This window comes from Convolutriloba macropyga, chromosome 1 (genome assembly GCF_964194025.1).
Source record: "Convolutriloba macropyga chromosome 1, txConMacr16.3, whole genome shotgun sequence".
NCBI lineage: Eukaryota > Metazoa > Xenacoelomorpha > Acoela > Convolutidae > Convolutriloba > Convolutriloba macropyga.
Window position 1 is genome coordinate 47,685,250 of NC_134468.1, and position 26,109 is coordinate 47,711,358.

The 26,109-nt window shown below is 35.0% G+C and overlaps 1 protein-coding gene across 1 annotated transcript in view; it reads left to right on the top strand.

Moving 5' to 3' along the window:
- Positions 1-15,077, top strand: part of LOC142339742 (N-alpha-acetyltransferase 35, NatC auxiliary subunit-like) — a 28,047-nt gene extending 12,970 nt beyond the window's left edge. The window contains exons 4-8 of the mRNA XM_075389997.1: positions 174-505; positions 1,005-1,118; positions 1,425-2,036; positions 14,039-14,251; positions 14,619-15,077. Of these exons, the coding sequence (XP_075246112.1) occupies positions 174-505; positions 1,005-1,118; positions 1,425-2,036; positions 14,039-14,251; positions 14,619-14,816 (1,469 nt within the window). The 3' untranslated portion in view covers positions 14,817-15,077. The remainder of the gene's footprint in view (positions 1-173; positions 506-1,004; positions 1,119-1,424; positions 2,037-14,038; positions 14,252-14,618) is intronic.
- The last annotated feature ends 11,032 nt before the right edge of the window (positions 15,078-26,109 follow it).

Consider the following 26,109-nt stretch of genomic DNA (forward strand, 5'->3'; position numbering starts at 1 on the left):
CTGCAATCCAAATTAGAACACTTTCACACTTCAATTTCTACTTCTTCTTTTTTCTTGTTTCGTTTCAATCACGATGTGCGTCAAACGTGTCAATGGCGGTTATATTGCTGGCAATGTTAAAGATTTTTTAAATTATTGTGCTTGAATGTTAAAAATAAGAGTTTGCATTTCAGTAAACCAGCATCTTCTACCGCCAACGTTTCCAAAAGCTGCTGGTTTTCCCTCATGGTTCAAAATGCATGAATACTTTGCAACAGTCATGTCAAGCTTCAGGGAGGCTTGCGTGCTCTTTGCAAATTCATCAACTAATAGATGCTCTCTTTCGACTGTTATCAATTTCCTCTCTTCCGTTGCTACTGGTCCAAAAACGAACTTGCTGGAGAGGTCTTTGGTGCAATGTGTTGTGTTCTACAATCCAAATGTGAATAAATTGGGACTCGGGTTGGGGGAGGCGGAGCAAAAGCTGACTCTTCTTGGGATACCTATTGATGCTTTTATGTCAAAGGTGAGCTGGAAGACAACTCTATTCGGTAAATATGTGTATTGATTGTAGTCCAGGGTAGAAACTAATAGAAGACTTTTTACCACATATAATTGAACTAGTTCCAAATTCGAATAGCGATTTACTGTGATTGGGAGGAGTTCTGATGTCAACTTAATGTAGATGTAATAGTATATACTGATACAAATCAGGTAAAAGTTGCAGAAGCAGTAGGGACCATAACATCAAAGTTGAGACAGACCTCTAGTGCTTGCTATTACAAACTTGGAACTTCCGCCTAATTGTTGGTCACTTCTGGCCATAAAGTTCATTCGCGCAGCGGTTATAATTATGATCTGATGCGGATCGGTTGGATCGGCAGGAATACAGAAAGTGGTCATAATCTCGCTATAAGATTTTTTCGTCTTATTTTCCGCCATCAGCCAGATTTGACTAAATTTGTTAATGTTTCATTTTGTCTAGTCAAGTTGTTATTAAAATTGAGAAAGGAAAGTTGTTTCAGACTGTGAGCTCGACAGTATCGCACTTGCCCTTCACTACTGATGCGGACAATGTATCTACTCTTTCGGAGCAGTTCCTCGCCAGTTGCATTAGACCTGTAGCTTTATTCGTTAAAGTAAGCTATCCCTTGTTCACAATAATGGTCGATTAGCCAGTGAAAAAGGCGCACATTTTATTCTTCAAATGTTCGAAGAGATACACACTGTCACAGAAATTTTGCAGTAATCCTTCAAAGTTTCGTATTAACCAAAATCAGTCCTAGGACAGAGTTTTGTTGATGGTTTAAAAGGATTTGGTTAACTGTGTCTCCAAAAGGCAAAATGCCAAAAATTTACGAAATACCAAAAATTTGTGTTAGAATCATATCGTCGAGAGATCAATTGCGAGTCATTTGTGATTTTTTAAGAGACTTTTGTTTCAGTGTTTTGGGAAGAACAGATCCCGTTTTCGCGAGCATCTAGTTCGAGTCAATCAAGAACTGTTCCAACTAGAACCAATTTGTATCGCTTTGGATAATGCCATTAACACGTTCTATCCGGATCTGAAAACAGACAAAAACCAGACGTGCCATCGCGTTTACTCATGGTTGAGTCTGCAAGCCTCAAATGTGATGCAGCAGTTTATGTACCTGGGTTTTGAGCTGGAATTGTACAGTGACCATGAGTTGATATACATATTCTGGTACTTGGCTGATTTTCTACTTATCTGGTCTTGTAGTTTGCAGAAAGAGCGCCTCGAGAAATTTAGTGATGAATTGTTGCCACAGCCATCACAGTATGTTACAGTTCCAACTAAGGAGAAACCGTTTTTTAAAATGCAGAGACGAGATATGGTCACAACAACAAGTTCGAATCAAAAGAAGAATAAACAGCAAATGAAACAAATGAAGGTGAAAGAATTTGAACTGGCAACTCAATCGGCCCTGCTCTACGAAGCACAAGCACAGAACCTGAAATACTTGCAGAGCTTATTGTCTCTGTTTTGTGGATATTACAAAAGTCTTATTCTGCTGAAAGCTGCGGAAAAATTACCGGTCAGTAGATATGCAGGATGCTTGAGCCATTCAAAAAACGATTTGGGTCTAAAAAATTTCATCAGAGGGGCCATGTAACGGTTTTTATTTCCATTGACCGTCCAATCCAAATATATCCGACCAAAAGATATGGAAGCGCAATTATCTCATTTTGATACAGAAAGGTAAAGTCGAATTCAGAAATATTTAGGGATGTTTTGATTTTCAAAAATAAATTCTGGTAAATTTTGCCATTACAATCATCTGGTTACAATATAGACTTAAGACCAGATAAAAAGGATTAAATATGAGTACTTATAGTCCAGTTTTACAATGTATGAAGGCGTAAAAGTGGAAACCAGCTATAAATGTGAGTGGATTTTAGACCTGGTAGACGCCTGTAACGGAAGCACTTGTAGATTCTCGTTAAAAACATTGATGAGACTCAGACCATAAACGGAATGTTTGTTGACGTTAATAACCATCACCTTTTATGTTAAATGCCACACACATGTGAATTAAAATGGAAATATATCAATAGGCAAATCCAATTTATGTACTTCGAGTTGAAGAACTTTTTGATGTTACCTTTAGTCTTGTAATTGGTTTGACTCAATTCAGCAAATTTTATTCTGAGACGAAATGCTCTTGACTTTCAATTTTTCAAAGCACAAACTGAAGCATTTTTCCGTAACAACCTTGAGTACGACTTTTTAATTGCTCTCGAACGAAGTTTGAAACAATTATTGCAACCCTGTTTGTCTTTTTTATGCAAAATTTTTGCTTTCCATTTTGAGCTTTCGTTCTAGAACATTTTGTGACGTCTCAAGTGACTTTTTCACGCTTCACTTTTTCATTTTAACTGATTTCAATTGCTCTCATTCTAAAATTGCTAATAGAAAAGTGATTGTTAGCGGTGATTGAGTTAGGTTGATTTTTAGGTGATTGAGTTACATCGAAGTTGCGGCTTAGCGGTTATGTCTGACTGCTATCTGGGAGGTCGCGGGGTCGAACCAGTATGAGGACCAAGTTTTTCTACCCAAAAAAGATACACCCCTAAATTAAATTGCCGCCCGCCTGTCGTTCGAGAGTAATTCATCCGACGTTAGTCGGTTGTTTTATTTTTAAAAAGAAAATTTTGGAGCCCGCATGTTGATATAATTTTACCAGATGAAAAACGAATTGTGTTGCCAATTATTTTAGCGTAAGTCGACTAACGTTGGGCGAATTGGTTAGGCATCAATTTAGGATGGGGTATACGCTAGAGAAACCTTTTAAACTATGGCGGCGAAGCTATTATTGCTTCTTTTCTTGGTTTTTTTTACAATTCAAAGATACTTTTTAATTGCTCTTGAACGAAGTTTGAAACAATTATTTTAACCCTGTTTGTCTTTTTTATGCAAAATTTTTGCTTTCCATTTTGAGCTTTCGTTTTAGAACATTTTGTGACTTCTCAAGTGATTTTTTCACGCTTCACTTTTTCATTTTAACTGATTTAAATTGCTCTCATTCTAAAATTGCTAATAGAAAAGTGATTGTTAGCGGTGATTGAGTTAGGTTGATTTTTAGGTGATTGAGTTACATCGAAGTTGCGGCTTAGCGGTTATGTCTGACTGCTATCCGGGAGGTCGCGGGGTCCAACCAGTATGAGGACCAAGTTTTTCTACCCAAAAAAGATACACCCCTAAATTAAATTGCCGCCCGCCTGTCGTTCGAGAGTAATTCATCCGACGTTAGTCGGTTGTTTTATTTTTAAAAAGAAAATTTTGGAGCCCGCATGTTGATATAATTTTACCAGATGAAAAACGAATTGTGTTGCCAATTATTTTAGCGTAAGTCGACTAACGTTGGGCGAATTGGTTAGGCATCAATTTAGGATGGGGTATACGCTAGAGAAACCTTTTAAACTATGGCGGCGAAGCTATTATTGCTTCTTTTCTTGGTTTTTTTTACAATTCAAAGATACTTTTTAATTGCTCTTGAACGAAGTTTGAAACAATTATTTTAACCCTGTTTGTCTTTTTTATGCAAAATTTTTGCTTTCCATTTTGAGCTTTCGTTTTAGAACATTTTGTGACTTCTCAAGTGATTTTTTCACGCTTCACTTTTTCATTTTAACTGATTTCAATTGCTCTCATTCTAAAATTGCTAATAGAAAAGTGATTGTTAGCGGTGATTGAGTTAGGTTGATTGTTAGCGGTTGAGGTACATCGAAGTTGTGGCTTAGCGGTTAAGATGTCCGACTGCTATCTGGGAGGTCGCGGGGTCGAACCATTATGAGGACCAAGTTTTTCTACCCAAAAAAGAAACACCACTAAATTAAATTGCCGCCCGCCTGTCGTTCGAGAGCAATTCATCCGACGTTAGTCGGTTGTTTTATTTTTGAAAAGATAATTTCGGAGCCCGCATGTTGATATAATTTTACCAGATGAAAAACGAATTGTGTTGCCAATTATTTTAGCGTAAGTCGACTAACGTTGGGCGAATTGGTTAGGCATCAATTTAGGATGGGGTATACGCTAGAGAAACCTTTTAAACTATGGCGGCGAAGCTATTATTGCTTCTTTTCTTGGTTTTTTTTACAATTCAAAGATACTTTTTAATTGCTCTTGAACGAAGTTTGAAACAATTATTTTAACCCTGTTTGTCTTTTTTATGCAAAATTTTTGCTTTCCATTTTGAGCTTTCGTTCTGGAACATTTTGTGACTTCTCAAGTGACTTTTTCACGCTTCACTTTTTCATTTTAACTGATTTCAATTGCTCTCATTCTAAAATTGCTAATAGAAAAGTGATTGTTAGCGGTGATTGAGTTAGGTTGATTTTTAGGTGATTGAGTTACATTGAAGTTGCGGCTTAGCGGTTAAGATTTCTGACTGCTATCTGGGAGGTCGAGGGGTCGAACCAGTATGAGGACCAAGTTTTTCTACCCAAAAAAGATACACCCCTAAATTAAATTGCCGCCCGCCTGTTGTTCGAGAGTAATTCATCCGACGTTAGTCGGTTGTTTTATTTTAAAAAAAAAAATTTTGGAGCCCGCATGTTGATATAATTTTACCAGATGAAAAACCAATTGTGTTTCCGATTATTTTAACTTAAATCGACTAACATTGGGCGAATTGGTTAGGCATTAATTTAGGATGGGGTATACGCTAGAGAAACCTTTTAAACTATGGCGGCGAAGCTATTATTGCTTCTTTTCTTGGTTTTTTTACAATTCAAAGATACTTTTTAATTGCTCTTGAACGAAGTTTGAAACAATTATTGCAACCCTGTTTGTCTTTTTTATGCAAAATTTTTGCTTATTTTGAGCTTTCGTTCTAGAACATTTTGTGACTTCTCAAGTGACTTTTTCACGCTTCACTTTTTCATTTCAACTGATTTCAATTGCTCTCATTCTAAAATTGCTAATAGAGAAGTAATTGTTAGCGGTGATTGAGTTAGGTTGATTGTTAGCGGTTGAGGTACATCAAAGCTGTGGCTTAGCGGTTAAGATGTCCGACTGCTATCTGGGAGGTCGCGGGGTCGAGCCACTATGAGGACTAAGTTTTTCTACCCAAAAAAAGAAACACCCCTAAATTAAATTGCCGCCCGCCTGTCGTTCGAGAGCAATTCATCCGACGTTAGTCGGTTGTTTTTTTTTGAAAAGATAATTTCGGAGCCCGCATGTTGATATAATTTTACCAGATGAAAAACCAATTGTTTCCATTTATTTTAACGTAAGTCGACTAACGTTGGGCGAATTGGTTAGGCATCAATTTAAAATGGGGTATACGCAAGAGAAACCTTTTAAACTATGGCGGCGAAGCTATTATTGCTTCTTTTCTTGGTTTTTTAACAATTCAAAGATACTTTTTAATTGCTCTTGAACGGAGTTTGAAACAATTATTTTAACCCTGTTTGTCTTTTTTATGCAAAATTTTTGCTTTCCATTTTGAGCTTTCGTTCTGGAACATTTTGTGACTTCTCAAGTGACTTTTTCACGCTTCACTTTTTCATTTTAACTGATTTCAATTGCTCTCATTCTAAAATTGCTAATAGAAAAGTGATTGTTAGCGGTGATTGAGTTAGGTTGATTGTTAGCGGTTGAGGTACATCGAAGTTGTGGCTTAGCGGTTAAGATGTCCGACTGCTATCTGGGAGGTCGCGGGATCGAACCACTATGAGGACCAAGTTTTTCTACCCAAAAAAGAAACACCCCTAAATTAAATTGCCGCCCGCCTGTCGTTCGAGAGCAATTCGTCCGACGTTAGTCGGTTGTTTTGTTTTTGAAAAGATAATTTCGGAGCCCGCATGTTGATATAATTTTACCAGATGAAAAACCAATTGTTTCCAATTATTTTAACGTAAGTCGACTAACGTTGGGCGAATTGGTTAGGCATCAATTTAAAATGGGGTATACGCAAGAGAAACCTTTTAAACTATGGCGGCAAAGCTATCATTGCTTCTTTTCTTGGTTTTTTAACAATTCAAAGATACTTTTTAATTGCTCTTGAACGGAGTTTGAAACAATTATTTTAACCCTGTTTGTCTTTTTTATGCAAAATTTTTGCTTTCTATTTTGAGCTTTCGTTCTGGAACATTTTGTGACTTCTCAAGTGACTTTTTCACGCTTCACTTTTTCATTTTAACTGATTTCAATTGCTCTCTTTCTAAAATTGCTTATAGAAAAGTGATTGTTAGCGGTGATTGAGTTAGGTTGATTGTTAGCGGTTGACGTACATAGAAGTTGTGGCTTAGCGGTTAAGATGTCCGACTGCTATCTGGGAGGTCGCGGGGTCGAGCCACTATGAGGACTAAGTTTTTCTACCCAAAAAAAGAAACACCCCTAAATTAAATTGCCGCCCGCCTGTCGTTCGAGAGCAATTCATCCGACGTTAGTCGGTTGTTTTTTTTTGAAAAGATAATTTCGGAGCCCGCATGTTGATATAATTTTACCAGATGAAAAACCAATTGTTTCCAATTATTTTAACGTAAGTCGACTAACGTTGGGCGAATTGGTTAGGCATCAATTTAAAATGGGGTATACGCAAGAGAAACCTTTTAAACTATGGCGGCGAAGCTATTATTGCTTCTTTTCTTGGTTTTTTAACAATTCAAAGATACTTTTTAATTGCTCTTGAACGGAGTTTGAAACAATTATTTTAACCCTGTTTGTCTTTTTTATGCAAAATTTTTGCTTTCCATTTTGAGCTTTCGTTTTGGAACATTTTGTGACTTCTCAAGTGACTTTTTCACGCTTCACTTTTTCATTTTAACTGATTTCAATTGCTCTCATTCTAAAATTGCTAATAGAAAAGTGATTGTTAGCGGTGATTGAGTTAGGTTGATTGTTAGCGGTTGAGGTACATCGAAGTTGTGGCTTAGCGGTTAAGATGTCCGACTGCTATCTGGGAGGTCGCGGGATCGAACCACTATGAGGACCAAGTTTTTCTACCCAAAAAAGAAACACCCCTAAATTAAATTGCCGCCCGCCTGTCGTTCGAGAGCAATTCGTCCGACGTTAGTCGGTTGTTTTATTTTTGAAAAGATAATTTCGGAGCCCGCATGTTGATATAATTTTACCAGATGAAAAACCAATTGTTTCCAATTATTTTAACGTAAGTCGACTAACGTTGGGCGAATTGGTTAGGCATCAATTTAAAATGGGGTATACGCAAGAGAAACCTTTTAAACTATGGCGGCAAAGCTATCATTGCTTCTTTTCTTGGTTTTTTAACAATTCAAAGATACTTTTTAATTGCTCTTGAACGGAGTTTGAAACAATTATTTTAACCCTGTTTGTCTTTTTTATGCAAAATTTTTGCTTTCTATTTTGAGCTTTCGTTCTGGAACATTTTGTGACTTCTCAAGTGACTTTTTCACGCTTCACTTTTTCATTTTAACTGATTTCAATTGCTCTCTTTCTAAAATTGCTTATAGAAAAGTGATTGTTAGCGGTGATTGAGTTAGGTTGATTGTTAGCGGTTGACGTACATAGAAGTTGTGGCTTAGCGGTTAAGATGTCCGACTGCTATCTGGGAGGTCGCGGGGTCGAACCACTATGAGGACCAAGTTTTTCTACCCAAAAAAAGAAACACCCCTAAATTAAATTGCCGCCCGCCTGTCGTTCGAGAGCAATTCGTCCGACGTTAGTCGGTTGTTTTATTTTTGAAAAGATAATTTCGGAGCCCGCATGTTGATATAATATTACCAGATGAAAAACCAATTGTGTTTCCAATTATTTTAACGTAAGTCGACTAACGTTGGGCGAATTGGTTAGGCATCAATTTAGGATGGGGTATACGCAAGAGAAACCTTTTAAACTATGGCGGCGAAGCTATTTTTGCCCCTTTTCCTGAATTTTTACAATTCAAAGATACTTTTTAATTGCTCTCAAACGAAGTTTGTAGCAATTATATTAGTCCTGTCGGTCTTTTTTAATGCGATTTTTGCGGTTAATACGAGTAACCGATTTTTTGTCTGACGCTTTTGACTTTTCGTCCTCAAAAACGGGATGAACAGGTAGCGTCCAGCGGGCATTAACTGCTCTTTGAGCCTGAGTTTGTTTTTGAGCTCTGTAGTGTTTCAACATTTTACCATCACGAGTTTTAGCATTTTTTTTGACAAATTGTGCATTTTGTTTCCTTATTTTTTTCCTTATTCTGGTCCTTCCAGACCCAGGTACCAGAAAACATCCCATGGGGTTTGATAATAAGTTACTGACAAATTTTTAATGGTAACAGAATTATTTTGAAACTTAATGTCGCAAATTTTAACATTTTTTTGATAAAACTTGCTTTTCAATTTTTTTTGAAATTTTTAGTCGTTTTTTAGTTTCTTCAGCCTTAAGAGCCAAGAAACCTCCTTTATGGTTTAAAAATAGGTTGAATTATAATATCATTTTTGTGTTAATTGGAATGTCTTGAAATATTTGAACATTACGAATTTTAGCATATTTTTGATATTTTTTTGCCATTTCCAATTTTTTAACGTTTAGTCATTATTGAGATTTTTTGAGCCTCAAGGGTCAAAAAAGCCTCTGTTAGGGTTTGGTAGTAAGTTATTGAAAATTTTTGTTGGTCATTGATTAATTTTCAATTTTTTAATATCAAGTTTCAGCAATTTTTTTTTAAAACTTGCAATTTTTTTGAAGTTTTTTGAAATTTTTTGTCATTTTTTAAGTTTCTCTAGCCTCAAGGGTTTGATTATATGTTACTGTTTAGTTTACAGATGTAATTGAATGTTGATTTTGATATCACGAATTTAAGCAAATTTTTAAAATATTTGCATTTTTTTCATGTTTTTGAATTTTTTTCCGGCAACAGAGGCCCTGGGACCTCCTCCAAGGTTTGATAATAAGCTGCTGCATAGTTTCTAGAGTTAATGGGATTGTGATCAACATTTTTATGACTCCAGTTTTAGCATTACTTAAAAACTTAATACTTTTAGATTTGAAGTAGTAAACTTTTCAAATTTTTGGAAAATTTTTATGTTCCAAGCGTTTGGATCTTTATTAGCCAGTGAAACTATTTCAGGCTTCAAACAGGGATACTAGATAGTTTCTTGAGACAATGAAATGGTTCTTTAGATATGTTCTGATTTTTAGCAAGGTTTTTATTAAAATTAGCAATTTTTTCCAAATTTTTTCAATATTTTTTGTCCTCTTCTGAGTTTAACGACCATTACTGTCCAACGAAACTTTTCAAGTCTCGGAGATGGGTTACTTGACAAAACGTTCGAGACAAAAATGGTTTTGTTTTTTCATTGCGGAGTTCAAAACTTTTTAATTTTGCATTTTTCAGTTTTTTTCTATATGATTTATTTATTAGAGGGTTAGAAAACTAGAAGTTGCAGTGTCGAATCCAATAATGGAAGATTTTCCTGTCTCCTTCTCTCTCTTTTGGTTGAGGTTCCTTTCCTCCTCTTTCTCGTTCACGTTTTATCTCTCTCTCTCTCTCTTTTTGTTCATTCCGCTCTTCAGCTGCTGTTATGTGGCGTAATGTCACCATCTCTGATCCTCATTATCAATGAGTTATACTTTGATTTTTTTTTATCATAAAGGATCTAACAGGCAATTTAAGGAAACCATTGTTAATTGCTCTCAAAAGCAATTTGTAGCAAATATATTAATCCTGTTTGTCTTTTTACGCGATTTTTCGCTTGGCCGATTTTTCGTCTGACTCTGACTTTCGTATTCAGAAACGGGATAAAGAGGTAGCGCCCTGAGGACACTAAACTGCGGCTAGCTGTTGACGAAGCAAGCCGGTCGTTTGAGAGCAGTTCGCCCGACGTTAGTCGGTTATGTTTTTTTTTACAATTCAAAGGTTTTTTAAGATCTGTTCGCACATTTTCATGATTTTCGGAATCAAACTGAAGTCATGATTTTTGTCACGCCGAAACATGAAGTGGAGCCAAAAAGCAATGCGTTCTGTGGCTTGAAAGTTTTTCGCTCTAGTTTTAAATTAGAGTGAAAAAATGAAGGTTTGAAAATTCGCTTTGTTGCTAGTTGTTTTTTGTTCACATGTGGCATTGTGACATTCATTTTTGCTGTTTTGTTTCGATCTTTTTTTATCTGGTTCGTTTTCGAAATGCTTTTCGCAATCCATTCATAGCTCACTTTAGGTACTATTTTTTCTTTGGTCAGTAAACATTCTTTGAATTGTGTAAGGACTACTTCTGTTTTGTTTTCATCGTCAAGGATTTGTTACGACCATATGACGGCAATCGTTTCAAATCTGCTTTTTGTTGATTCATTCATTCAATTTGGACTGAACTCCGTGTGTGACGTCACTTTTCACAGTGGAGTGAATGTTTTGTTCATTTGCTTGATCAAGTTTTTGGTCAACCGTGACTTACCTCATTCTTATAAATGACTTTACCACTATCAGAATGACTTTACTTAACTTTAATTGAAAGAAATAATGTCAATAGAGTGTGCCATTCTAATTGAAGGTTATCTGAGAGCAGCTAATAGAAGCAGCAAATGTTATATAGATTCTTAATAAAAATATAACATCACAACATTTAATGAAAAAAAAAGAAACTTTTTTTTTATTCTTTAGGCTGAGGATCTACGAAGTTTTCTCGGCTATTTTTATGAAATTTGGTGGCTTTTTCGCAAAAACTTCCGAGAAGGGTGGGGTTCGAAACCCTGAATTCCGTGCTGAGAGTCGTGAACAGCTCGGTCATTATGAAAATTTTTCACGTTGCACTCATTTTTGGATCAATTGGAGAAAGTCATTTATGAAATTTGGAGCAGAGTTGAAAGACATCAAATTTTCTCTTTTTCTCAATTTTTTTTAAATTTGTTACAAAGATTCTGTGTGATCACTTCAATCAGCACTAACGTGGAGCCCTTTATATTACGGAAGACATACTTCTGGAAAGTGTTTTGCGGTAATAAAGAGAACAAAATTGTACTTCACGAAAAGTTTTAGCCAAAAAAACCTGCAAAAAGGTCATTGAATCATTTCAGTTTCGTTTTGTCTTTTCCGCGCTCTCTTGAAAAATTGTTATAGTTTTTGTGTACCTCCGGAGTATGAAAATTATTCTGTTGTTTTCAGATTCTGGCAAATAAAACTGTGAGAACAACAAAAGGGTACTATTTTTTCAAAAAAATTGATAGCTAAGTATATCAAAGAAAAAATGGAGAAAAGAAAGTTTAGAAAAAACGTGTAGCAAACTTTGCTAATAATTTTTCCAGTTCCAAGTGTTATAGCATTTTTCTGTTTTGGTTTTATCAAAAAACGCTTTGAGAATTTGGAAACTTTGTTAGTAACTTAAGGTAAGAGAGAAAATCCGTGAAAAGTAAAAAAAGAAGTGTTTTCTTTTTGTTGTCTATTTGTTTGTTCATTTATAACGTTAACAAAGTTTACATTGGGCTTTGTTTTTCATCAAATTTGTATGATACAAGATATATTTTTTAATTTTAAAGGTAATGTATCAACTGTTTTGTCACAACAAACTTTTTAATTACCCCCGCGCCCTCCAAACCTTTTGTTTTTTTCCTTTCAATCTCTTCGTTCAAATTTTCTGAAGAACTCCACTTGTCCACGCGATGATTTGTATTTTTCTATAAAAATCAAAAGTAGGCTCTAAGGTCTACAAAATTATGTTCTCTTTTTTAGCTACGATGCATAAAGAAAAAGTGAGAAATTGACATTATTAATTGCTCTCAAACGACGTTTAGCAATTATATTAGTTCTGTCGGTCTTTCTTATGTGATTTTTCGCTTGACCGATTTTTCGTCTCACCCTTTTGACTTTTTGTCCTCAAAAGCGGGATAAACAAGTAGCGGGCAGTAAGGTGCTCTTAGAGCCTTTCAGCTCACTAGTCTCCAAGTATGCGGTTCACAACCTGTTTTTGATACTTATGGTGTGAAGGACGGTTCTTTAAGATTGACCCCCATCCCCCCACAACACCCCCCACATCAGCCGCCCTCTCACTTCACCCTCATCCTCACCCTTCAAATCGTTCAGGCCTTAAGGGCCCCGTACAACCAGAAACCGTCCCCTGCCATTTGCTACCCCCACGCCCCTTATCAGCGCCCCGGTGCCCCCGTCACCTCACGCCCCCCTCAATTAAGCTAAATTAGCTTCACTAAACCGTGGCTGGCTACTGACGAAGCCAGCCGCTCGCTTGAGAGCAGTTCGCCCGACGTTAGTCTGTTATGTTATATATGTTCCGCTGTTTTGAAAAAGAATGTTGCAGTAATAACAAATACTATAGTAATGATTTAAATGTAATTAACCGTTTTTTTTGTTTTACAGCAAACCTTATTAAGGGCAATTATATTAATTAGCTCTTTCTATGAGAAATTGTTGAAAAGGATTTTCTGCCCTGCCGATTTTTTGTCTGACCAACAAAATTTTGGTCTCGAGAAACGGGACACTGATAATGACCCAGGTCTTTAAGTTGCCAAGCAGTTATCTTAGAGTGTTTAATTGCTCTTGAAGGAATTTCATAGCAATTATTGTAAACGTGTGTGTCTTTTTTTATGCAAATTTTTTGCTTGACAATTTTGCGCTTTTCTTCTAGAATTTTCTTTTACTTCTCAAGTGACTTTTTCATGCTTTCGTTCATCGTTTTTGAGCGATCTCTAGTGCTCCGAAGTTGCTAATATAAAATCGGTTGCAGCATAGCAAAATTTTATAACTCGTAGCGCAGTGGTTATTGCGGGTGGACATGGATCGAGAGGTTAGTGGTTCGAATCCCGGTGAGGCCAAAGTTTTTTGCATACATAAAGAAAAATTGATTAGACTAATGACCATGATATAAATTGCCTCGCCTGTCGTTCAAGAGCAATTCTTCTGACATTTGTCGGTTTTTGTTACTAGTCTCTAAGTATGCGATTCACCAAAAACGCTGAGGAGACAATTTCAGGGTGTGAAGAGCTAGTTTTTTTTTTAATTACGATTACCATTTCGCTTAAAAAAAAGACACTTCCTGATGAAAGTTTGAAAATGGATTTCAAATAATATTGCCAGTTTTTTGACGTTGTTCGAAGCTACGAGGACCGATAAAATTTCGATATTTTGCTCGAATTCTTTTTTCGAACTAGTTTAACTTTACAATTTAATTCCAATTTTACAAAAAAATTGTTGAACCCCTACCGCTTTTTGAATGAACACTTTGTCCGACTTTTGGTGGTCATTTTTCAATTTTAGTGGTTGGGGTTCTCTTCGTTTGTCTAAGTTTTTGTAGTATTAGTAGTAGAAGACTTCAATGACCTATGACGGATTAAAAAGAAAACTGAAATAAGAATCAACAGATGAATAGGATCCGAAAATCTTATGTAATTGTTATTTTCTCTGCTTAAATGTACAGAACTTTTTCAACCTCGAATTCTTGAGCTTAGCGCGATATAAATTACCGACTGTAAGCGGCTCAAATTAATTTTCTTTAATATAAATGAATTCTATGGGAAGAAATTCGGCGTTTTGTTTGACCGACTAATTTGTTTGACCCGTCATTCAGATACTTATTTCGCTCAATGAGTTAAACAGAATGATGTGTTGCTATTTCTATAACTTCAACTTTATAGGTAGTGGAGGAAAAGTGTTTCGACAATGAAAAGCTCCGTTTCGAGCGCAGGATAGCTCCCATTGCCCTGGACGCTGATTTCTTTCCAAGCTATGAGATGTTCTGTGCCGCTGTGACGGGTCATACGGCCGTGGCTGCTACTCAACCTCACATGGTGCTACAACAAGCTGCAGAGAGCTTCTCAGATGCTAAGACTCTCCTGGCCGATATCAGAGTGTGTTTCAGTTCCTTTTAAGTGACTAACATCATCAATTTTTAGCCTATCATTCACCATAGCGAGTGTATGGTGAATAGGACTCAGAGCAGTTGTAACTCGTCTGAAATTTAGCTTATCTTAAAAATTTTAATTTGTCTTAACTTGGTTATTTGTGCAAAGGTGTACTAAATTGATGCGTTCGCGTATTTCAATAGTTTGCACAATACTCAGTGAAATTCTTTTAGTGCTCCTTGAAAACTAGAAGAGAAAAAATCGAAGTCTGAGTGAGCCACCAATCGTTGAGACATCACGTTGAGTTAACCACAGTTATCAAATTACGCTTACCGAGTATTAGGTAATAACCACTCTATGAATGACTGTTTAGGGCGCGTCAATTGTTCCGCATGATACTGAACTGATGTTCAAAATCAGTTCCAACAACCTAATTGTGCTAAATCTTATCAACCAGAAGTGGCCAAAGGAGGATGCCGAAGGTCTGCCTCTGAAAGAGCTACTCAAGTTCAAAATCGAATTCCAACCGCAATACTCAAACTGGCCAATTTTCAAACTGGAATCTAAATGATGTCTCTTACACTTCTGAGTAATATAGATAAAGAATCGCCCAGATCAGGGCTTGGAAAAAAGAACTCTATTTTTTCCGCCCAAACTGAACTGAAAGTCGTCTCAAAATAATATCCTGACCTGGCCTCTAGCCTGTCATGGTCGTGAGTATTCCATATCCACAGTGCTTGTAAATTTCCTTATGCTTCAAACTGACAGATCAGCAATTTGCAAAAATTAATGCTTTCATCTTAAATGTCAGAATTAAAAAAAGTTTATCCAATTTCATTTTCTAGCCCGGCCTTAATTCTGAGTGTGACACGAGGTTTCAAGGATTGATAGCCTTTAAATTACGGGCTATATTTGATCTCGCATAAATCTTTGTCAGAGGGTGAAAGGATATACTGTACAAAGTTCTTCACAATGGAAAGGTTATTTCTACAAAAGGTTTGAGAAACAAGGTTTAAGTTCATGTTCTCAGTTCATGGTTACAAATTGCTATTTACATAATAGGTTTCTAGTTTTCTAAGGTTAAATGATGGCCAATTCTAACAACAACGCCTTACTGCTTAAAGTCAATATTAATGCAGATCTCATTGAGAGTTACATGAACTTGTTCGATGAGGAAATTAAGCTTTTGACAGTTTTTGATGAAGAATCAAAGATTGGGGAGATTTGCGTTAGTAATGAAATATTTGAAGAGACAATGCCATCGCATGAAAGGAAATTGGTGAGAAATCAATGGCAAATTACTTCTAAACGAAATCTGAAAGCTGCGCCAGCGCAACTTCCGAAAAAATCCAGAATTTCACTTTCAGCGCAAACCCTAATGAGTCAAAATACTATTTTGTCACCGAAACCAGATGCTTCGTCTCTAATGCGTACTGTAACATTCTCTGATTCTAACCAAAAGGAATACATGTGTACATTTTGCGATTACAGATATTCACAATCGGGAACTGTTAAGCGACATATAGAATCGAAACACTTGCCACAGAAGATATCTTTCAACTGTCTTCACTGCTTGTCAACTTTTCAATCGAAAGGAACTTTAAAGAAGCATTACATACAAGTGCATGGGTTGCTGGAAGCAGCAGCTAGAGCTATTCTTCCGTAGAAACGTAACGGAAAAATAGATGCTTGTTTAGACATCCTTCGTTAGAAGTGGTAAACTTATTTGTTAAACTGACCAAACTTGACATAAAAACATTCTCCACATGTATAAGTTCGTACTTCATAAAAGGTAGTGTAAACAAGAGTTATTGTGATGTCGGTATTAGTGTGTGTGTGTGTGTGTGTGTGTGGAAACTAGTTACACTAAGCCAATTTAGTTCAAGTTTGCTTCAAAATTACCCCTTTCGCACGTTGTGAGTGGTATCATTAGAATGTCCGTCCAGCGTAGAATATGGAATTTAAAAGTTTGATTTTTGTTTTTTTACAGGGAGTTATCGAGGTTTGAAGTCTTCTGAATAGTAGACGATATTCCGTTGTTTTTATTCACATTTTCCGTATTTTTGACCAAATTTTCCGTCATTTTTGCTAAAATACTAAAAATTGTTAAAGGTAGTTTTATTGAATTTATCGTAAAAGATTGAGGAGGGTTGCTGATTTGTTTGATTCAAGTTTTTTTGGCTAGAACTTGTCTAAAAAGGGACCAAATTTGTTTTTTAGCCCAATGTCTTTATATTTGCTGTGTGCTCTTCGTGTGCTCAAAAATTGCTAGTCGTACTCCCTCTGGCTTTAAAAGTATTCTGGAATTATAATTCTGCCAGTTTTTGCAAATTTAAAAAACTCTATACATAGTTATTTTAAATACATTTTCGCCACCATTTGAGCAATTGAGTTTTCTTGAACGCGCAACAACATCAGGGTTGATCTTGATCTCACCATGGATCCTTACGGTAAATAGTTTTCAGAATTTAATGGGGCCCGGCTTTTTAAAAACATTTCCGCATTTATAGATTATATGTAAATTTCTGACAAGAATTTCAAATTTTCACGTCTCAATAACTGACAGACACTATTTTAAAAAATGAGGCCTAAGGAACATATATTACGTTTTCAGAGTTAAGCTCCTGGTTTTTCATGGCTGACCAATTGTTTTCGTAAAATTTTTTGGAATTTTAATTGTTTGCTTTCATTGTTATACCTTTTGTAGTCCAATGACTTAGTCACCCCAATCAAAATTCCAACGGCCTTTTCATGAGAAATAAATGAACCTAGACACTGCTTTCAGTTGTTATCAAATGTCTCTAATGACTTTTATCAGATTTGTTCTGGCGTAGTCTCAGTAAAAATAGGCCTGAACCTATTTTCTGTGAGTTATATATTAATGTCTGCACCGGTTTTGTATTTAATTGATGGTTTCTTGGTTTTGATAATACTTGTTTTTTTTTTCAATTTTTGAGCATAAATGCACATTTTATAGTTTTATTTTTTGCCTACTTGAATTACCACAATATTGACAGGTCCAATTGAAGGAAATCATAGCTAAAAAATTTATAGTAATGAAAAAAGGCGTATCGGAAAATGCTATTTGTTTTTGTTGATTAGTTTATGCTTTTAGGCTGAGACACCGTTCTTTAGCACATTTAAGTGGTTTTTAAAAACAATAAAAAATGCCGGTATTGGTCTTTCCTTTTGTTGTTGTTCGATATATTCCCGATAATGATAGATCTCAATGATGGATCGTAATTGAAGATTTCAATTTATAAGTGTTTATGACTTTCAAATTGGCTTTTCTTTTTAAAAAAATTCAACCGTCTTCTTTCTGCCCTCCTTTTGTCACCATATTACTCAATCTCACTAAGAAGAAGTCTCAACTACTCTTGTTGATTCAGACATTATTTTCTCTGTTCGTTATAATTTTTTTGACTGATGGTTTGCCCATTAATTTTCATAAAATTTTTCGAGATTTCTAAACTGTTTAATTTTTGGGTTTTTGTTTGTTATCATTTCTACGCAGTCCTTTTATAGGGAAGGTCCTTTGATGTTCGGATGAGATACATTTGATGATTTACAGTTCTTGCAGATAACATTTTAAACTTAAAAATGCCGTGAACACTTCGGTGTCGTAAAATTGTTTGGGAAGTTTTGGCTTCTGCCTGTATTTGTTTTTTTTGTAGTCTCGTGAATTAGTCCCATTGATATCAGGCCCAATTTGTTTTTTGAGGTGTTGAAAGTTAATTCATCTCTTTTTGTTGAAATCTTATGTCTGTTATGACTTTTCAAAAATATTTTCGGATTTTTGAGCTTCGCAATTTCATATTCTGTCAATTTTTTGCCTAGTTTTTGTAAAGACAGGTCATAAACCGTTTGCAGTGATCTATAATCTAGTCTTTATTCCGCTTTTATTTTCAAGCATTTGTTTCTCGGCTTTGTTACTACGAGATGTCATAAAATGTTTGAGAATTTTATATATTCCTATATTTCGAAGAACTTTTGTCTTCTTATTAAAATGTAACGTTAATGGTCCCATTGGCTCTGAAATATTGAGCTTTTTTAATGCTCTTAGTGACAAGTTTATGGCTAGCGGCTCTACTGCCATTTTTGCTCAAAGTTTAATTGAAATTTTTGGTTTTGCCTGTACTTGTCCTTCTTCTTGTAGTCGTATGAAGTACACTGGATAATGACAGGTCTCAATTGCTTCCTATGGACAAATAAATGAACATTTTAGTGATTTCAGTTAATATCTAATTTTAAAGATCACTTTTAAGTTTATTGTTTTTCAAAAATGGAAACGTTTTTAAAAATAAATCGTTTTGATCGTTTTTGTCGACCTGTTACCCATTGGGATTGAGGACAGGTCCCATATCTTTGCTGTTGAAGTGTAGGTTAATTTCTCTTGTTTAGGTTTTATCTGATGCGAGTTTGCTTTGGTTATTTTTTTAATAGACGTCGATTTCTTTCGTTATTAATGTTTGGCATTTGATTTTTTTTATTGTCTTTGCTAGTAGTCCTGTTAACAACAAGGTTCATCGGATCTCTAGCGTGGCATTATTGTTTTCCATTAATGGTTTTTTGAACGATATGTATCTTGTATCTTTTTGAAAGTTTTCATTCTCTTCATCATTTGGTAGCCAATTTAGTCAAGAATATGAATGAGCGGTGTTGGAACATTGTGCCTATGCAGATGACCGAGCCTCCTTGTTTGTTATTTTCAGAAATTTCCCTCTCGATACTAATTGTCGATCAAGAAAATAATTGGCGGTTTTTCAAATACCTACAGCACTATTCACAATGGTCTTCGATCTTTGAGTTTGGTCTCAAGTTATCACTGAAAAAATTCGGACGATAAGCTTTGGGCTATATACATGCTCAAAATGTTTGCGTTTCCACGAAACGCAAAATTTATTGAAATTTTCCTTTTCGGACGTTGGCCATGTAATGGTAGAGACAAGAGTCCTGTTACACAATTTGTTTCTGGTATGATTTCAAATCTTAGGGCAGCTACCAAGTGCTTGTCGCGTTATTTGTCTTATCATTGAGGAGTCGCTCAGCTAAAAGTACCTAATTAAACCGTATCTTAACAATGACGAAAATTCTGTAACATCTAATGAAAAAAGTTTTCAAATTCTTCATAGTCAATTATAATCAATGGTTGCGGTAGGTAGCATTGCGTTTTGGTTCGACTATGTTTACCGTTTCGATAGTTTCCTACAAACAACTGCGTCTATTTATTGTTTATTAATTGCTCTCAAACTGTAGCAATTTTATCCCTGTAGTATTGTGCAATTATTCGCCTGTCCGGTTTTTCGTCCTTCCCATTTGACTTTTTGTCCTCAAAAAGGGATAATCAGGTAACGCCCGGAGGGCATTAAGATTATGTTAGAACAAAAGCTTACTCGTCTGAGGGCTTTTTTGCTGCGCACGAGGACCGATGGGACTAAGATTTTGTTCCCACGTATTTAGAGAACCAAAAGTTATTTAGAGTACAAAAAGTTGAATTTCAAGTTAGTAGTACAATTTTGGAGAAAATGAACAAAAAGATTTGTTCTTAAATATATACAGTTGAAGTAAACCAATCGTCTCCGATAGCGAAGCAGCCTGTTATTTATATCGGATTAATTTAATTGTCATTTAGACCTACACTTAGTGTCTAAATTTGACATACACTTAGTGTCTAAATTAGGACACTAAGTGTAGGTCAAAAACATTAGACTTCAACTTCTTCCGAGACTTTTAAGTCTTTTACATTAGACCTTTACAAAAGACTTTTATGTCAAAGTTCAATATTTCAAACTAAGTACTCTGCCGCGAAGTTTTATTGACCGATGAAATCGTACTACCTTCCTCCACCTGGTGAATTGGACCCCCTCTTGTCGATCCCTCTCAACCCTTCCGCTTGACTACCCACCCCCATTCCGCTCACCCCACCCCACCTAATTTTTGCATCCCTAAGCCCCAGCTGGTTACTATCGAAGCCAACCACTCGACGGCTGTTTGAAAGTTATTCGCCTGACGTTAGCTGTCATGTTTTTTAAGATTTATTAATAGCCGCCGTCAGCATTTTTTAGTCGTTCATTTTTAAATTCGCTTTACTTTTTTATGACAATTTTTTTGTGTAATGTTTGTTCTTTTTATTTGCTCTGTTCTTGTTTTACAAAATCAAAAACAAGATAAACAGGTAAAGCGTGGAGGGCATTAAGTGGCGGAGCAGCTATCTTAGTACTTTTGCTGTTGATTCTTTTCGCATAACTTTACTCTTTAATTTTAGTTCAAATTAAATATGTTCGAAAAAAACGCTAATTTTTATTCATTAAAAATGTGAAATAATTTTTGAAGAAAGTTTTCTCCAAACATAACTGTTAAATTATTAGCAACTTGAGTGATAGCGCTGGATTAGTTCATGTGAAGTATTCTATGGCATTTTTGTTTCTCTTAGTCGAGTATTAAGCCATTAATCAAGTCCTCTCTCTCTCGTCTGACCCTTTAAAGTTTTCGTCCTCAAAAACAAGATAAACAGGTAAGGCGTGGAGGGCATCAAGTGGCGGAGCAGCTCTCTTAGCACTTGTGCTTTTGATTTTTTTCGCATAACTTTACTCTTTTATTTTATTTCAAATTTTATATGTTCGAAAAAAAAACGCTAAATTTTATTTTTATTAAAAATGTGAAATAATTTTGAAGAAAGCTTTCTCCAAACATAGCTGTTAAATTATGAGCAACTTGAGTGATAGCGCTGTATTAGTTCAATTCGTTGAATAAGTTGAGAACGCTGGACAAATTGCAAGTTACATAAGTTCATATTTGTTGCATGATATTTTGTATTTTTCGCATAAGTGAATTTGTATTTTTCGCGTAGATCGTTTAAACCAAAAATTATTGTTTATCAAAGGCAAAGCTAAATTTAAGTTTCCTAAACGTTATTTTTTTCAATGTTCATTAATACTTATGTCCAATATTCCGTCCTCTAACAGGTCTCGTTTACCTCGAAGGCTAAATCCGCTAAATAATTTGTCTGCCGTTCATCAAATTCATTGACCGCAGAAGAAGCATTTGTTTTCTGCAAGTTATTTTGTGGAAATGTATTCGACTTACACTCAAGGTGCAAAAAGTTCAGATGCTAATGAAATTCAAATGGTTCAAAAACAGTTGAATCAATTCCTTTTACCTTGTCTTTAAATGTCGTAACGCATTTGCCAAATTGGGATTATTGTCGAAAAAATTGTAGATAATTATTATCCAACCGAGGATACTTGTACAGTTGTTTCCTTTGTTGGGAGTAACTTTTCAATGTTTTTTAAGGTTCAAATATATAACTTCTATCTTACAAACTGCAACAAATATCAAAGATCGCTGCATTTTGGACCGCCTATGGCGAAACAACATGAATTTTTCCCTTCGATCTACTGATTGTTACTTGCAAAACTCATTGACAAAGAAATTTGTTCCAATGTATTTACAAGCAGTCAACGGATGATGCTTGTTTTTTTCTGTAAAAACAGACACATTCAACAAATGCTATAAATTCTGACAGGAGTTCATCTTTCATTGATGATACCGTTTTAAGAAGAATTTCATATTTGTGGTAACAAGTATCTGAAGAAAACGTTTGTAATCTAACTTGTAATTGGGATAATTTTCTGATTCCAAATGGCTTGCATTTTACTCAAAACAATTCGTAGCCCACTAATATTTGAGTTGAGACAGGACAAGGATGCTCGGTAATGTGCGTTCGCACATTAAGTTCCGACCCCGCACATCTACATTTTTCACTCAATTGTCTACTAAATGAGATAAAAAAAATTAACGTATCAACATAACGTTCAATAAACAACTAAAAGAATAAAATAATTTACTCTAGAGGGCCTATGAGACCTGTGGCTACCATAATATGACTACCAGAAAAGATGACAATAAAAATCAATTAGTTACAAATATTAATTACGACCAAAATTCCTTGTCCAATTTTTGAAAACCACTAATAACCAAATAAAAATGGCATCACATAAAATTTATACTAAGAAGATTAACCGGTACATTTTTGGAACAAAATAAGGGATTTTTCCTCAATGCGTTTATTAAAACCTTGTTTTTTTAAACAAAAGAATTAAATTCGAACTATTTAGAAACAAAAGGCATCAAAAGAAATCATTGAGAGAGTCTTTTATACCTCAATAGAGAGCGACTGAGGCCTTTCATTATCCAGGATATGTCATTCGACTACAAAAAGAACGACAAACACAGGCAAAAACGAAAAATTTGCACATAAAATTATGCACGAAAACAATGTCTCCCCAATCAATTAAATATTAAGCTGATCACTAAAAACAATAAAAATCTTCGTTTGCATTTTTTGCTGGTGACAACATTTGTAAATTTTTGTGATACTGTGAAAAGAAAACAAAACCTACAAAAAAGGGGCAAATATGCAAAAATCACAAAATTTGGTTTCATGGAAATTGATTGCTCCAAGAAGAAAGACCATTTGAGGAAAATAGTACCGTTATGAAGAGCAAATTGTATTTCAATAGATAAATAATGTGAATTGTATATCTATCTCTTTTTTTATTGAAAACAAATATTTTCAAAACACATAGCCAACAAAAGAGTTCGACTAAAAGAGTAGAGAGTTTGCCTTGAAACTACTCGTAAAACTGATTGCGACTGTTTTTAAAGAGACTAAATCATAAGACTAAAAAATAACATAACAAGCTGAACTAATAAGTTTCACAAACAACTTTACGAAACCACAGTTTTGAAGCCATTAAATTTTAAGATAATGACCGCGAGAATATAACATCTTCATTTGCGTCTCCTTTGATCATCATAACGTCTTTTTGTAAAACGACTATCACAAAATGACAACAAAAAACCACAAAAACTGAAAAGCATCTAAACTTCACAAAATTCTTCTGAAACAAATTGTCTAAGCCCTGAAGACATCAATTAAAGCGTTTAAATAACAGAAAATTATTGTTTGATTGAACAAAACATTTAAAAGAGCTCTAAATAATGAGGCTAATTTACGAAAATGATACAACATAGTAGAATAAGAAAAAACGCAAACCAGAAAAAAAGGGATAAGTTAAAGAATACTATTATTTTTTTTAGAAATTTAATTCGGAAGTCAAAACAACCATACGCTATTTGCCGATATCAGCTATTAAGTTCATTTGTTTATCTATAGTTGGCCACTGAGAACTTTAATTACACAATATTTGGCAAATGACAACAAAAATTAACAACAAATAAAGGGCAAAAACGAAAAACTCTACCAATTTCTGCAAGAGAACGGTGTCGCAGCCCTTCAAACCATATGTTATAAAAACAAAATATAGGTTCAGTTTCAAATGTTATAATTTTTTTTCAGTTAGATTGTCAAATAATGTGACAATTTACAAAAGAAACAAAAAACTGCAAAAATGGCAATTATGCAAAAAAATCAGAAAATTTGTATGAAAACTCGTAGTACCAAAAGCAAGAAAACCTTCTGTTCAAACGATCGGCCACAAAAATAATTGGTATTCTACAAGGAGAAAATGTTGACTTGTACTTACTGAGAATAAGGAAAATGTGGTTTAAAACAATTTAAAATATTGATAAGTTCAAGAAATCACAGAAATTTCCATAAAACAAACACAATCAAAAACATAAGAGACATTAGGTAACAACTGAATGAATATAAAAGGTTCACTTGCACCTCTTGAGGAAGAAACTAAGATCTTTGAGTGATTAAACTTGAAAATCAGACTGCGAAAAGAATAACAATTGAAGGCAAACGACAAGAATTCAGTTAAATTTTACTAAAACTCTTCGTCAAAGCCAAAAAAAACCTTTTGGTTCCCTGAAAACAAAATGTATCTACATTCGGTCTCAAATTTACGTAAATTGGAGCTGTCATTAACGGAGCCGTGAATTAAAAATGTTCACAGCAATTGACATTGAAGAAACAATAGAGAAATATTTTGAAAAAGGCAGCTTCAAAATAAAAACCAAAAAGTCTCTGATTCTAAGAATCCATGTTAATATCAAACCTCTCCCTGATTTTGTTGCGCGCCTAGAAAACCGACCAAGTGTTCCAAGTTTTTGCGAATTAGACCAATCGTTGAGTGGAATTCTTCAAATATTAAATAAAAACAATGATGCATTTTGTATAATTATCGAGTTAAATCTGCAAAAAAGGGCAAAGTTTTAATTCCAGGAGACTTTCATACGGCGCCTAGTTGCAACTAGTGCTCTATCTGAGATTAGGGGGTCTGTGTTAAGGTTTCTAGGTCGCTACAAACGGCAAACTTTAACAAAGTGGACCCAAAAAAAAGCTTATTTTGTGCCGTTTTTGATGAAAATGTTTGAATTTTGAAAATTTTATCAAAAATTTTAGCCAAAAAAAACTTCGATCAAACAATTCAACAACGCTCTTCTATCTCTAACGGTACCAACAACACTTTGCCGTTAAAAATTTTAGTTATTTTGAATTATATTAGCGAAATTGGGCCAAATTTTAGCAAAAATTGAAAATAGGAACAAAAACAGTCGAATGTTCACAAAACTTTAAACCTTGATAACTCCCTGTAAAAAACGAAAATCGAAAAAATCTTTCTAATTCCGTATTCTACGCTGGACGGGCTTTTTAATGATACCACTCACAATTCTCTACGATGAATATTTGGATCGCCCAAAATTGACTGAACAAAAAAAACCCAGTTGAGTATATAGTTCCTCCCTCCCCACTAAAGTGGGGGTCGGAACAAATATTTATTCTCATAAACAGAAAAACATTTCGTCAGTTTTTATTGGAGTTTAATTTGTTATCCAGTATTAACGTGACCGACAAATGGTAAAAAATTATATTGTCAGCTTTCTCATTCAATTAAACATTTTTTGTCAAACCTTTGTGATCCTTGTTCACGCTTGTCTCTATTTAACGGTTTGGCATCAAATTCAAGAACAAACTCCTGCTGAACTACGTGGAACCAAGCCTTACTTACTTATCAGCTTCTTTGCGAGTATACATATTGTAGTGAGATAATTTGTTTGAGCGATTAAGACATGTTTGAGAAGAGTGGCACAGATTTTGAATGGATAAATGAAGTATCATTTTTTAAAGGACAAGCATTTTTAAAGGAAAAACAATTGCAATTGAAATTGGGAATTACATCTCATCAATTAACATTGAGGTTGGACAAGGTGCGATTGTGTTAATGAGTTTGAAAATTTTTGACTTAGATTTAACATTAGTTTTTAGAATCCCAGGTTGACATCTCTTTCCTACTTCTAATCAAATTACTCGTCTTCGAATGAATGTTTTCTGTATCGGTGGGTTCTAGGATCAATGGGTGACACTGTGCCGAATACCAGTTCTTGGGTAGTGGTGGGTTCAGACAGTAATAATTGAGTTGAATAAGTACCACAATTCCGTCATTCTCTTGAGTTGTTCGTGTTTTGGCTGATCTGTATTTGCCACAGTGGTTTCGTTTTACGGAGCTTTTGTGCATCCAAATTTTGCAAATCAGAGAATGAGGAGGCTGTCGAGGGAGCGAAGTTGAATTTAAATTCCGAGGAGGTTTAAGTAGTTCGGATGTTGTTGAAAGTGGTGGAGCTGAATTTGTTTTGTTAAAATTTTTGGCCCGCGGTTGAAGTGTTGCTGGCTTTTTATTATTTTGTGCCGCCATTTATTGTACAATTTTGCAGTTTTTCGATGACACTCCTTCCAGAGGTCTTATCATGTGACCGGTGGGTGACTTTAGCATTCATGTTTGTTTTTTTAAGCAATTCATGGACATGCCTTGAGACCATTTTTTCCGTGGTTAGTAGTAGATAAAACAAGGAAACCAACCACCAGTAAAATTTGACCCGTTCTCCTAACGCTAATC